This window comes from Alnus glutinosa, chromosome 9 (genome assembly GCF_958979055.1).
Source record: "Alnus glutinosa chromosome 9, dhAlnGlut1.1, whole genome shotgun sequence".
NCBI lineage: Eukaryota > Viridiplantae > Streptophyta > Magnoliopsida > Fagales > Betulaceae > Alnus > Alnus glutinosa.
Genome location: NC_084894.1, coordinates 22480892 through 22495480, shown reverse-complemented (window position 1 = coordinate 22495480; position 14589 = coordinate 22480892). Strand labels below are relative to the sequence as shown.

At 38.6% G+C, this 14589-nt stretch overlaps 2 protein-coding genes across 7 annotated transcripts; one reads left to right on the top strand and one right to left on the bottom strand.

Annotated features, from left to right (window-relative positions):
- Positions 1-664: 664 nt before the first annotated feature.
- Positions 665-8512, top strand: LOC133877867 (uncharacterized). Of its 6 annotated transcripts, none has more exons than XM_062316311.1 (4): positions 665-846; positions 3309-3492; positions 3639-4716; positions 5636-6204. In XM_062316311.1, the coding sequence occupies exons 3-4, from the start codon at positions 3681-3683 to the stop codon at positions 6193-6195; spliced, it is 1596 nt and encodes a 531-aa protein (XP_062172295.1). In that variant the 5' UTR covers positions 665-846; positions 3309-3492; positions 3639-3680; the 3' UTR covers positions 6196-6204. The 6 variants fall into 6 exon arrangements, with proteins under 6 accessions (XP_062172295.1, XP_062172299.1, XP_062172298.1 ...); XM_062316315.1 differs by lacking the exon at positions 3309-3492 and adding an exon at positions 7869-8512 and having other exon boundaries at positions 666-846; positions 5636-5966; XM_062316314.1 differs by lacking the exon at positions 3309-3492 and adding an exon at positions 7869-8512 and having other exon boundaries at positions 666-846; positions 5636-6013.
- A 221-nt stretch (positions 8513-8733) lies between these two features.
- LOC133876846 (uncharacterized) lies at positions 8734-12189 on the bottom strand. Its single transcript, XM_062315088.1, has 7 exons — positions 11768-12189; positions 11407-11662; positions 10903-11297; positions 10446-10632; positions 9387-10334; positions 8977-9276; positions 8734-8874 (listed from the first exon to the last, which is right to left on the bottom strand). Exons 1-7 carry the CDS (start codon positions 12187-12189, stop codon positions 8734-8736), a joined length of 2649 nt encoding a protein of 882 aa, XP_062171072.1.
- Between the last annotated feature and the right edge of the window lie 2400 nt (positions 12190-14589).

Genomic DNA, 14589 nt, shown 5'->3' with positions numbered 1-14589 from the left:
TGCGTGAATAGGGATGGAAAAATGACCTAATTTCCCCTCCTCTAAAAAAAATTGAAAATAATTTCCATGTCAACGTTGTTGTACAAATGTTATGCAGCAAACATTACTCTTGTAGTTGTATGCTAGTAATACTACAACGAAAATGTTATGCTTCTCAAAAATTATCTCCAAAATTTGTTTATGTGTCATGATTTTATGTAATTTATTATGTAATTATCTCCAAAATTTGTTTGTGTCACGATTTTATGTAATTTATTATTTTAGAAAATGTGTCATCATCTTAAAAGATTGCGAAATTATTTGGAGAGCAAATTTTAGAGAAATTTTCGGAAAAGTGTAGCATTTTCTTACTATAGTAGTAAGCAACCAAATTTGATGGGTTTGCTAAGGCGTTTTACCAGGCTTAAAGTCTCTCTGGCTCGTCAAAAATTCAAGACTGTTTTCAAATAAAATGTGAAAATAAAAAAATTAACAGTTTGAAAATGAAAAAGAATTCATATTTTTAAATTGCAGACAAAAAAAAAAAAAAATTATATATATATATTTTTTTTAAAAAAAAACCGGTTTGAAAATGTGAATTTTTTTTTTTTTTTTTTTAAAAGGCAGAAAAAAATTGTTTTTTTTTTTTAAAAAAAAAAAAAAGATTTTAAAGGGTTTTGAAATCGCTGAACCAAATTCGGAACCCTGATTCCTGAATTCCCATTTGTCTAGCGCGCAGACGGCAGACCATACTTACTCAACCCAGCCATGTTCATGGAACAACTCGTGTAACGTTCACTTCACCTGGTGCACCACAATTCCCATTGATATTTCAAAGCCGCCACAGCTGGTATCCACCCGCTACAGGTTTTGATCTTATTTGAATTCTTCTGTTTCTCTAGCTTTTCTGGATTCTGATTTCACTTTGATTTTAACACTAGACGTTGATGTTTATATATATACACGTAAATGGCATCATTGCCTCTTATATATTGCAATCATGTATTCCAGTTCCCAATCATTGTCGTCCCATCGGGCAGAGTGACCGAACCACCCTTTTGGCCACTGGGGGTAGTTCGGCCACCCCCAAAGGTCAGTTGATAGTGGCTAAACCACCCCCTTTAGGTCACTGGAGGTGGTTAGGCTACCTTGCGCGACAGGGTGACAATAGGGGAGGTGGCAGGATAAGAGCTCGATGGTGGTGGAGGAGAAGAGGGAGAAGGTACAGTGGGCGTAGAGATGAGGCAACTGGTGAAAAATGAGATGTAATCTTTTCTAGATGATGTGGCAGTTTTTGGGTCGTTAGTTTAAAATGAAGAACCCAAATTAGAACTATTGCACCCCGTGCAATTCCTCAGTTCGATAGCCATGCCTTTGCTAATTGATTGATGATTTCTAGTGGTCAACACATGTTGGTTTGATCGTCAAAAAAAGCTAAAAACCTACTCAAGGGTATTGGTTTTGAACCGTGCTTAGTGAAAAGAAAATGAAATTCAAGTCGTGATTTTATATATATATATTTGTTTGTTTGTCACAACATGAGGAAGGCATGCCATGAGACACAAGAAGCTACTCAGAAATGATAACAAGAGTTGCTGAGGTGCGAATGCTCAATATTAGGTGGCTTGATCATTACGCTACATGTCATAGTGCACTGTATGTTGTTGATGTAGTGTGTTCTCCTTATTGGATCAATGGCATGATGGTGGCCAAGGTAAGGTCAAGGCGTGCTCGTTGATGCAAGCAAGCTAGTCTATAACATGGCAAGGTGCTATGGGTGTACATAGCCAACAATGGGACAAATTTGGATGTCATACAAGTTGGGCTTGTGCATAGACGCCAAAGGTCCAACAAGTGAGTGCTTGGTGTACCATTTAGGGCTTGACAAGCATAGGAAGCATCGGTAAGGATAGGGTTGAGTATTCTTATGTGAAGTATTAGCATAGGCTTAGCTCCCCCGTTCACTTATTGTTTTAAAGGATTGAGTAGATCCACGTTATTTGAGAATAATTTATGAAAGACTTGTTATGGGTTAATGTAAAGTTTGGATTTTGGAAGAAAGATGAAGACTTTAGTGCTGAAATCTCATATCGGATCCTGTTTTATGCTTAAGACAATGTTGGGAACAGGAATATATGTTGGGAACTGGAATACATGATTGGGAACTAAAATAGACATTGTCTTGTTCTTTAGTCTCTTATATTCCTCGAAGACGCATTTGGGGGAAGTGGACAACTTGTTGTGGACTCCCTCTAGCATCCAGAAATTTACAGTGAAGAGTTATTATACTCTGTTATTGTCAAGTGAGCACAGTTCTTTCCCTTGGAGAAGTGTTTGGAAGGTCAAGGCGCTTCCTCGCGTTGCTTTCTTCTTGTGGACAACAACACTTGATAGAATTCTCACGATGGATACTCTTAGAAAGAGGTTCTTCTCTTTAGCTAATTGGTGTTGTCTGTTTAAAAAGAATGAGGAAATGACTAATCACCTTCTCTCATCCACTGCGAGTATACTTCGGCTCTTTGGCAATTGATCCTTAATCTTTTTGGAGTCTCATGGGTTATGCTTAATAACATCCAAGAACTTATTTTTTGCTGGAAAGTACAAGGGATGGGACATCCCAAAGAGGCTATCTGAAAAGTTATTCCTGCCCTTTTAATGTGAAGCATTTGGAGAGAAAGGAATCGTCGTATTTTCGAGGATAATGAGACAAGCATGCTCTTTCTAAAATCTTCTCTTTTGAGATCTCTCTTGGGTTGGGTTTTTGTTAATGTTCCTAACTTTGTCTCTACAAATGTGGTTGATTTGATTAGCTTTTTACATTGTAGCAGCTTATAGGGTTGAGTCCATATTGTATACACTTTGTGTACAAGGGTTTAACCCTTTTTTTTTCTCAATAAGATCAATCATTCATCAAAAAGAAAAAGAAATTATCATCAGAGAAAACTACATGACATGTTCTAATGGACTAATGAAAACCCTACAGCGTTGCATAATGTAAAGTATCCCTAAACATTTTATTGCTAAATACAAAATGGATTTTTTTTTTTGTTATTGCATGCATGCCTTTCTACAATCATATTTTAGTGCCTAGAATTGAAAGTAGTTATGAAAAACTATAATTTTACTCTTTTTTAAAAGTTGTTATTTTACTTTTTTGTATGCTGGTGGTAAGTGCCACAAAATCTTTTATTAATCATTGGCATCCTGAGTGTTCATTAATCCATTTCTTTTGGTTTGCCCTTATTTGAATTAGAATATGTTTACATCTTTTCCCCAAATTTTTCCAATGTCAATTACAATATCATCGGTGTACATGTCATATTTTTCAGCCTCTGTTTCATGGTGTTGAAACATTATTGCGTCAGCTGGTTATTGAGTAATTCTTGTCAACAGCACTACTGCATTTGGCCTTTCTAGCTGAGAGCAGATAACCAACTAAAGCAACTTTTGGCATACATATTTTTCCCCCTTTCTTATGATTCTTCTATTTTATGGTCCTTTTTTCGTTTTCTGGTGAGTGTAATGTCAATTTCTTTGGCTACCTTAATATCTTATATCAGTCTTAGTGAATGATGTTTTATTTTTGACATGAAAGATGATAATTGCTTTTTGTCTGTGACTGATGCCAATTTTCACCCAATCTACAATGGTCTGTACAGGATCCATTCCGACTGAGGCAGCTGGCATATTGAAAGGATTTCATGGCAGGCCCGTCTTTGGGTCGTGTGAAGCTCACTGATCTAGTACCCTCTGAAGGTCTTCCTTCTGATTCTTATAAATTATCAGTCTCGACTTTGTCACAGTCACTAGCTCAATATTCTGCTGCCATCATCCAGTTTCCTGCAAGTGATGGGGCTCTTTTAAGATCTGGATTGGATTCTGCTCGCCTATACTTTCACCAAAGAGCATCATGCCCAGCTGCGGATATGATGCATACCAATGACTCTCGTGAGTGGTGCAAGACGTCTGGTTACAATGCAGATCCTCAGCTGTGGCTAGAAACTTATGATTACCGGCCAGGCCTTACTCCTAATGAGCCCAACAATGTAATGGATCTCCCTCCAGCTGGTTTGCCAGACGTATTTGCTCTGCTTGGAAAGGCAGCTCGGGATATTCTGGATGCCATCAGCTTCTATTTGAACTTGCGCAGCTCTCCATTTACTGAGATACTAGATAATGTTCCCCTGAGAAATCGGGAAATTTCATCTTCGGTATTGTCTGTTTGCTGTCATGCGAGGACATCATTTCAGGGAGCACAACACCATAATTTAGCAACCCAAGAGGATGGCCAGTTGGTTATTTTTCCTGACCACGAGCACCAAGTTGATAAAAGCTTGTTATCTCTTGTTAAATCAGATAAGGCAGGTTTACATATAAGAGATTTTCATGGCCGATGGATTCTAGTGGATGGAGATCTTGGTCCTCAAGAAGCCATTGTTTATCCTGGGCTTGCACTTTATCAGGCAACAGCAGGCTATGTCAACCCTGCGTTGTACAGAACAGAGATTAATAGCATCCAGGGAAACATGTATGGACGATGTTCTTTGGCTTTCAAACTCATGCCCAGATCCATGACCAGTCTCAGTTGCTCAGAGATGAGAGCAGCTGGTCACGGGGTTGAAGCTCAGTTCCAGCTTCCAGTATCGGTGGATGACTTCATGCAGAGATCCCACCCAACTGATCAGCTCTTCAACAGGCAGAATATCCCGTGTTTCAATTTTCCCGCAGCCCAAGATGGTAGGCAGCATTCTTACAATATTTAGCTTTTCATTGCTTAACCTGTAGATTTTATGTTTCCATAAATTAATTATAATCTGATTCCATAAGCCTCTTTCTGCTGATGACTTTACTACCCTTCATTTTCATTCTGGCTCAGATTAGGCTATTCATACCTCAGTTAAAAATACTACTTGTTTGTTACCCTTCCTCCTTTTTCCAACACCACCCCCCCTCCCAAAAAAAAAAAAAAACCCGAAAAAAGCATGGACAAGTGACGATTTTAAGCTCCAGATTTGGTTTAAGCCAGTCTTTATATTCTTTTGGTACTAACCAAACATCTAATTTCCTTGATCTCAAACTACGAAATTTTCTGCTCATATAAAAGAAAAAAATATTTTAGTAAGTTTATTTTGTTTCCTGGCTTCAATTTGGGTAGGTGCTTTCTCTCTGTCTCCCCAATATGTTTTTAGTTTGTTGAACATCAACTTTGCAATTGATTAGATAGAGCACTTAATATTCCCAGTTGGTCTCTTTGTTATATCTCTGTATCTCTCAAACCTTTTATTTCTCGATGAAGAAGGATAATGGGTCATGACCTTAGATCAGATACCACCATTGGAGTTGAAAGTTAATAATTTAATTACACTCTACTTTCCCATTTTACGCATTAAAAATGTTTGTAGAGAGGAGTTGTGGATGTAAAATATTTTTATGTGTTAAAAAATATAAACTTTTTTACGGGAAACAAGGCGATGTTTTTTGGTTGACCAAGTTCTCCAAGCGCAGCCAAACATCGGAAAATGCTGAAAATGTTTTACGGAAAACGTTTTATGTTGCATTCATGGAGCCTAAAATATGTTACTTCTTTTCTGTGCAAGTAGCCCTTAGCGGGAAGTTTTTAACAGCAGGTCCTTGCATCGATGAAATGCTGGTACAGGATCTATGAAGCCCTTGATGAGGAGGAGGAAGAATGATTCGAGAAGCAAACCTTTGCCACCTTCCAAGAGGTTACGGCTTGAGGCTCAGAGAGTTCTGAAGGAGAGGGTTCAGGATATTGCTGATAAGAAGGGGATCAAGCTGAGGTTTTGTAACCTGAAGGAATGTGAAAGTCATGTTCACACGCTAGATAGCCCATGTGCCAATATAAGAATGGAGATCGCGTGGCCACCTGGAGTACCATTTGTTCATCCCCATGATCTACCTAATAAGGCAAAGATTGGTTTCCTTGAAGCATACGAACCTGGTTGGACAGCTACTCATGATATGGAGTTAAGTCTTACTGAACCTGGACAGGCCAGTCAACGCTCGGCTAATTGTAACTGTAACTCTCCTCAAGTTTCATATCCACATTGCAATGCATCTTATGTTAGTTATGTATTAGAGGCCGTTGAGTTATTTGCTTTACACATGCAAACACAACAAACTGAAAAGAGGAGCTGGCTACCTCTGAGTATTGTTAATTTTGTCATATCACTAATATGTTCAGTTGTCAAATAGTTGTCTGAAGACTGTGTTACAAATTGCAAATTCCTTACTATAAACCCACCCACAACATGCATTTGTATTTGATTGTCTGTATTCATATAGCTATCTATATATGTATTATGTTCTTTTCTTTTTCTTTTTCTTTTTTTTGGAAGAGGGAGGGGGGTTGTAGAAGAACGAGTCACTAACAATAGTACATATTGTTAAATTGATTTTACTCTAAGTAGTAGACATCTTCTCAGATTTGGAAGGTATGAGAATTGGTCTTTTTTTGTTTTGTTTTTTTTTTAGCTGAACATCTTTTACAAGTAATAAGAAGTTTTGCTACCATCTTTCTCTCTTTGCTCTTTTATGGTTCTCTTTGTTTTGCTACCAGCTTGTTCAAATGCATGTGAAAGTAACCATTAGCTACCGCAACATCCAACCATTCTTTCAATTCATGTTATTCACAAATTGCTAGACTTTAAAATGGTAGTTCTATGACAGGAACTATAATTATTTGATAGAAAGTGCTATAGCTGAAGTAGAAAGTACTGTGTTTAACAAAGAGCAACGAGTGTGAAGTTTTCATGGACACAGGGCCTCGGAAGTGGCAAATCCCAAAAACCTAGACATGAAGGACATTGGTTGTTTTCTTAAATATAAAATTTCAAATCATACATATATATTGAGCATCTGGTCCTTTACATACACAAAAAAGAAGCATTGATTCATATGCATTGGAGTGACAGATGGCAAATAAAGTATGGGAATAATGACTATGATTTTCTTGATAATAAACACATTATTCTTATTAATCTGCGCTTTTAGGTCAGTTGAGGAAAACATATTTGTTAATGAACTAATTTTAGATATGGGTGGATGTAAGTGTTGTGCCCTCAATTGTCTCATGGCATTTTCATTTCTAAGATGAATAAAAGCAAGTAACTAGAGCATTTGACATTCATATAGTACTTTATTACTATGATATCCTATAACTATATGAACATGTTAAGATATGGTCTATGTGTGATCATGTGTACACTCATATGCATGCATGCATATGCCCAGTCATCTCTAGATAAATAGGACATATTGCGATAAGCAAGTCTTATCAAAAAGTTATTTCTGATCTGGGAAAACTTTAGTATATGAATTTTCAATTAGTCAGACTCTTTTTGGGTTTCCAAAAGATTATTGAATCTGTTGATGCACGTGCGCACGAGTTTATATTCCCTTTGGTTTTGCTTGAACGGTGTTAACTGTGTTTCTTTCTGGAGTCTGATGCGTCTAGATTTATCATGACATTTAATCTTGTTGAAGGGGATTTCACAATTGAACAGTTGAATTGGTCATTTGGTGTTTGGCTATATATGCTCAGGAGAATAACATCATCTACGTCTTGAATGTGAAATCCTGTGAATGCATATATCTTCAGTATTACTCTTGAATTACCTGGAGTTGGGTGCATATGAGAGTCTCTGCTCAAAGAGAGAAATGAGCTCTCCCTCCTGATCTTCATTAATACTTTATCCAAGTTTTCATTACTAAATTTCTGTAACAGACAGTCACCAAACTAGCTTCATATGTTACACCCTTGCACAGCTGTTGTCGTTTTTGAAACTTTTTGTTTTTGTTTCTGTATTGTTGTTGATCTCTTTGGTTGCAATTAACGAAAAAATGTGTATAAATTCTTGTGTGTGCAGGAATCAATGTCCATAGTTTCAAATTTGTGGCCACCTTTGATCAGCTTGTGAGTAGATGGTTTGCAGGAACTGTTCCCTAGTTTCCCCATTCTGTTGAACTTTGCCCGTGATTGCTTTGCTTGAATCTTATTCCAATCCATCCTGGGTTGTGCTGCTGCTTCTCATTGCAAGTTTAACTCAAGACGAGGAAGACATAAAAGGCATCATCCATAATCCTGTGATAGATATCTGTAAATATGTATTTTTGAGGAGAGGTTGGCGTTGTTATGAAGGGCCAATCTCAAGAGAGAGTGCCCTATTTATGATGGAACGGTCTACAACTGATCTGTCGAAAAGGAATGAATAAGGAGGGAAAATGTGGCGGATTTGTTTTCATTTGGAAAGCAACCTTCTTATCATTGTATTTTCATCCGACACAAAGAGAGTGAGAACGTACGTTGGATGGAGCTAGTAGCAATGTTGACGGTTGGTAATCTTGTACATTGTGCTTAAACCTAGGATTCCTCCCAATCCTATTCTTTTTCTTCTTTTCCCAGTTACTTAGCAGGCAGACAGAGAGAGTGTGTGTGAGAGAGAGTGAGAGAGAGAGAGAGAGAGAGAGAGAGAGAGAGAAGACATATTATGCATTTGTTCGCTTTCTTCAATATCTTTCGGTGTTTTGCCACATCTCGCACCGCACATGTTCTTTTAAAACATTTTTAGATGATAGGCGTTGAACGTCCCTTTGCAGATGCATTCAAGACTTTGTATTAATAAAATGGGTTTCACTTTGATCAGTCGTCATGATCTGTTTGGCGATTGGCATATAGGGCAGTTTTTATGTTTTTTTTTTTTTTTTTTTGAGGAATAATGGTATTTTATAAAATCAAAGAGAATTCGCTTGCTCAGCAAGTACAATACTTTGGATGGGAGGAGGATATCCCTCCATCCACACCTGATCTAGCCTTAGAGACAAAGCCACTTTAGCCAAACAGTGAGCAGCAGAATTTGCTACTCGACTAACATGCTGAACCATAAATGAATCAAAATTAAGGAGCGTTGCCTTAGAGTCCTTTATCAAGTTGCCAAAAGAACTTCAGCTTTCAGTAGATCTGTTGAGCTCCTTTACCAACTGTGAGTCCTCCTCAAATAAAACATGCTTCCATCCTTGGGAATTGTAGAATTGGATCGCCTTCCATGCAGCCAAAGCCTCGGCTGCTGCAGGGTCTGTGATGCCCTTTTCTACCGCATGAAATGCCGCCTTCATAGCACCCTCGTGTGATCGGATCACCACCCCAACACCAACCAGTCGTTCTTTTCTATTCATTGCAACATCCCAATTTGCCTTCAGCACACCAAAAGGGGGAGATTTCCATGATGAGGAATTTTGGACAGCTTCTGTTTGGTCTATCTCTGGTAAGTCTATGGCCTGTACAAACTCAGAGTGTTTGATCTTAGCCTGTCCCAACAGAATAGCTGGAGGGGTAAAAACCCTTCAAATACCAAAGTATTTCAACGCAACCAAATCAACCGTAATACTGTCACTGCCTCCAGAAAATCCTCCTCTTCAAGTTTATCTAGCAGCTGTTGGAGAAGTCCCAGGCTGCCACTTTCGGTAAGAGATAGTTTTTGAACACGACGGCTACTTTCCTGCCAAACTGCTACAGAGGAAAGAGAAGACCACAAGATATGGAACACTGTTTCTGGCTCTCTACCACAGATGGGGCACAGTGGGTCTGCGGTGGTTTTTCGTTGGTGGAGATTTTTCTTGGTAGGGATTATGTCATTGCTCATCTTCCAGAGAAAATTCTTGAGGACAGCAGGCACACACAACTTCCATAAAGTTTTCCAAAACGCCCCCCTCTCTGAAACATCCGAACAGGATCCCTTCTCTACATCTCTCCTAGATTTCTCTAGATAATATGCAATTTTCATAAAAAATAAGCCACTTTTTGAGCCCAACCAAACCTGGTTATCATTGTTCATTAGAGGGCTTAGAGGCAGGCTGCATATTAGTGTAGCTTCTTCTTGCTCAAAAATCTCCCCAATGAGCTGAAACTTCCACCCCTTTGTTGTTGGGTCAATGAGGTCAGCAACCTTGGCATCGTGGTGAAGGACCCGAACTAAGGTTTGTACTTTAAAGGACGTGGGGGATGGGAGCCATCTATCTCCCCAAATCTTAATACTAGCTCCATTCCCCACCCTCCATCCTAACCCCCTTTCCATAATTGGTCGAGCTTTGAGAATGCTTCGCCAAGCATAAGAAGGCCTACCTCCTAAGCTTGCCTGCATAAATGAGCCATTAGGGTGATACTTATACGCCATGATCCGAGCCACCAAAGAGCTTGGAGTTTGAAATAAGCGCCAACATTGTTTTGCAAGCAAGGCTAAATTAAACACTTCTAAGTCTCGAAATCCCATACCACCACTAAGCTTGGATGCCCCCATTCTCTCCCAACTCATCCACGGTACCTTCCTTCCATTAAGCTATGAGCCCCACCAAAACCTACTCATCAAGGAATTGAGGGATTTACAAAGGGTTTTGGGGAGGAGGAAAACACTCATAGCATATGTGGGGATGGCAAAGAATTTCCTTACCTGCGAAAGGAATTTCTCCTTCCAACTCTCCAATTTCTTCCCAACTCTTCCCTGGATTCCAGCAAAAGTTTTCTTCTTTGCACGACCCACCATGGCTGGTAATTCGAGATATTTCTCATAGCTCGTGGTTGCTGGATTTCCCACAAGAGAATTAATGTGCTCCTTGAACTCATGCTTTGTATTCTTGCTGAAAAAAATGGATGTTTTCTCAGCATTCAATTTTTAACCTGATGCCGATTCATACAAGTGCAGCAGCTGGTGAATTCTTCCCCATTCCATGGAATTGGCCCTGCAGAACAATAGGCTATCATCCGCAAAGAATAGGTGGCTGAGCTTATAGCCTTTGACTGAAATAGGAACTCCCGAAATGCTTCCTTCCCTTTCATCATTCTACAATAATGAACTAAATCCCTCCGCGCACAATAGGAACAAGTAGGGGGATAGCAGATCCCCTTGCCTCAATCCTCTGGAAGGAGTTATCAAACCGGCTGGTCTACCGTTAATCAAAACTGAATAGGTGACTGAACAAACACAAGTCATAATCAGTGAAATCCAAGCTTCATCAAACCCCAATTTTCTCATAATACTCTCGAGAAACTGCCACTCAACTCGATCATAGGCCTTGCTCATGTCGAGCTTAATGGCCATATACACTTTCTTCCCCAACAAACGAGTGGCCATGGTATGAAGGGCTTCGTAAGCAACTAAGATATTGTCTGAAATGAGTCGTCCAGGCAGAAAAGCACTCTGCTGTTGTGAAATGATCTCAGGCAAAACCTCCTTGAGCCGGTTTGCCAGTACCTTTGCTATTACTTTGTATAGAACATTACACAAACTAATGGGACAGAAGCCCTTAACATTAGAAGCATTAGCAGATTTTGGTACAAGAGCAATATATGTAAAATTAATGCCAGGATAAAAAAACACCTAAATTGAGAAAATTCAGAACAGCTGAGCGAACCTGTTGGCCAACAATGTTCCAAGGCTTCTGGAATAAACATGCCCCGTACCCATCAGGTCCCGATGCCTTCAACGACTGCATTTGAGAGAGTGCCAAGTCCACTTCTTCAAAGGAGTATTGGCGAAGGAGGATTTGATTCATAGCTAGAGTGACCCGGGCTGGAACTGCTGCTAGACACTCTTCCATCCCAGTCGACCCTGTTGAGGTGAATAAGCCCTTTAAAAAATCAGTGAAGGCCAATTCTACATCGGCAACCCTGGACCAGCAATTACCACCCTCATCATTGATTTTGCTTATAAAATTATTCCTCCTTCGTTGTGTGGCCTAAGCGTGAAAAAACTTTATATTCCGATCTCCTTGCCTGAACCAGTTCCGTTTTGCTCTTTGCTTCCATTTCATATCCTCCATCTCCAATAATAAATTTAATTCCCCCTGCAGCCGTTTAATATTCTCCAAGTTCTCAGGTTTTTCCTCCTCTTGCAAACATTGCAGTTTGGTAGACAGCTGCTTAATTGTTCTCTTAGCCTGGCCAAATTTTGCTCTACTCCACTTCTGGAGCTCAATTTTGCACCTGTCCAAATTCGCCATAGCTTCTGTCATCGAATTGGAACCACACCCCTCATCCTGCCAAGCCTGTTGGATGATTTCAGAGCACTCTGAATCCAAGTTCCAGCTGGTTTCAAATCTGAACTGCTGTGGGCCAATCCGATTAGCTCTATCCTGATGAAAACGAATCCACAAAGGATTGTGGTTTGAACTCCTCGTAGCAAGGACTTCCACCATAACACCCGGGTAATATCGACACCTAATATTTTTCAGTATGCTAGGGTTTTGAGATGTTTTTGGAACTGACTGATAGCAAGATTTTGCCTACTGAGGATAACAACCAAATAAATGTCGTCAACAGAAGCAACATGAGAAATCTTTACAGGAGTTGGAGTTCAGATGAAAATTTACATAATCAAAGCAGAAACCATTCGTACTAATTACTCACTGATAATTGTTGATCATCTCATGCAAAGCAAATTGTGCCCACTACTCACTATCAGCAATGTTCCAGCCTTGTTTCAAGCTTGTCAAAAACAGTATCCATTGGCATAAGCTTTTGGCTGGGCAAATCATAACTTCCTCAACTACAAAATGGTGGCTGGTCTTCAAAAATCAGCTCAATGGGTGTTGCATTAGCATAGAATATTTCTTCTAAAGTTGTAGAAAGCTCTTTGTGGGGGAAGGAATATATGGATAACTACATCACCTGCCACCAATACAAGTCAACAGTCTACCTGAACAAACAACTGCAAACCAAAAATTCCCAGCAGTTAAATCAATTGTTGGGTTAGAACAATGACCTAAATCGTTTTGTGCATAATAGTGAACCCCTTGCGGGACCATCATTTGTTTATATATGCTGGGCATCCAATAGCAATGGAGAACTCATAGATTTTGCATGATTCACTACCAAAAACAAGTGCAACTCTTCATACATTTGTAATCTAAAATGGCATGCCTGTTCAGCTCAAAGCAAAGATATGTAGATGCATATGTGGATAAACGGTGACTTACCCTAACAGGCGATAGGAAAATGGACGGAAAAACTACGGAATGACTGATTTCAAATTTGCGAGAAACTTAAGCAGCAAAATTTGATTTTTAAACAGTGAAAAACTGATTTCAAATCATACGTTGAATTAGAAATTTATTAGACATTTACTCTAAATTTAATGCGACATCCTATTCCTTAAAACATCACACGGACTCCAGGCAAATTTTATTTAGGAAATAATTTTTGTGGAATACAGTTTTAATTGTGCAAAATATTACTCGGTCAAAGTTTCACTTCTTGACTTAAAAAAAAAAAAAAAAAGTTTCACTTCTTGGATCTGTCAATTATGCAATTCTAGGACAAATGTAATCGGCATGATTTGTGAACAGTAAGGTTGTGAGTAGGTTTTTTTTGGCCAAGGAAAGAAAAAAAAAAAAAAAAAAAAAGATATAGAAGAAAAGTTAAAGCGGAGTAAATAATATGTTTAATAGGATCACATTCTAATAAAATATGAAAATCTGAACCATTCATTGGTGAGATTAACGTAAATCGTTGTAATTTTGAAAATTGATTCTATTGTGATTTGATCAACTGGGTAGATTGTGGAAGAGATGATTTAGCTATGCGCCTGGAGCCAACGGATCCCATCCGAGCAGCACCATGCTCAAAGTAAGAAATTGCGTGCCAAAGGATCATCCCCATCCACAACGGCCACCAAGCCCATTCTCGACAAGTTGTGATTGTTACGTAAGATTTACACAATTTTTATATGACACACTTACGTTCATATGGGTTGAAACCTATATGAGTAATGTATACAAATTGTGTAAATTTGTTGTGTAAATATCATTTCTCATTCTCGAGAAGCAGGGCATGGTGGGTCTCACAAAAGATAAGTGATTAGTGTATAACAATTGTGCACAACTATTGTGCAAGAAGACTTTCCCCTAAAAAAAAAGTATACTCCGGCACTTCACACATGGCCATAGGGGTTTATTTGTCCTATTCTCCCCTACTCTACCCCCACACGTGTTTCTTCGGGCCCGCTCTCACCACAACAATATATATGACTAAACTACAACAATATATATGACTAAGAGTAATGATACAAACACAATATCTTTATATAATAATTATACAATCCTTCTCATATAGGTATGGCTTACTCTTACATAGGTCAAACCCATAAAAGAAGAATTGTATAATTGTTATATAAAAATGTTGTCTAAAAAAACATTTCCTATTGAGTAATATGAGGCGGCTTTCACTAACCTTTTAGTGGAATTGAAAAAATTTTGCCACTTGTTAATGACGTGGAGTTATGACCCGGAAAGAAAAAAAAGAAAAAAGATGAAAATAGAGAATTCGTATATAGTGTTGATAAATACTTTTATCCACAAAATAATTTGAGAGAAAGGCTGAACAGATTCTATTATTTGGCGTGAATATAGGATTCGAATTGACATTTTTCATGGACACCTTGGAATCAACTGATCATTTCAATTGAAGCTCTAGAATCAGACGTCAACCTTTGTCCAATTAATGGGTCCCCATCTTAAAATAATGTCAGATTGGAGGGACAAAAACCTAAGTGGGGGACAAAAAAACAAAACAAAAGTTTTCTAGTTACATGGACTTTT

Coding starts and splice junctions, on each gene's coding strand:
- LOC133877867 (XM_062316311.1), top strand. CDS start 3,681: ATGGCAGGCCCGTCTTTGGGTCGTGTGAAGCTCACTGATCTAGTACCC. Junction 4,717..5,635: donor TTTTCCCGCAGCCCAAGATG/GTAGGCAGCATT, acceptor ATGCTGGTACAG/GATCTATGAAGCCCTTGATG.
- LOC133876846 (XM_062315088.1), bottom strand. CDS start 12,189: ATGGTGGAAGTCCTTGCTACGAGGAGTTCAAACCACAATCCTTTGTGG. Junction 11,663..11,767: donor GCAAAACGGAACTGGTTCAG/GCAAGGAGATCG, acceptor TTGCTGGTCCAG/GGTTGCCGATGTAGAATTGG. Junction 11,298..11,406: donor GGAACATTGTTGGCCAACAG/GTTCGCTCAGCT, acceptor TCTAATGTTAAG/GGCTTCTGTCCCATTAGTTT.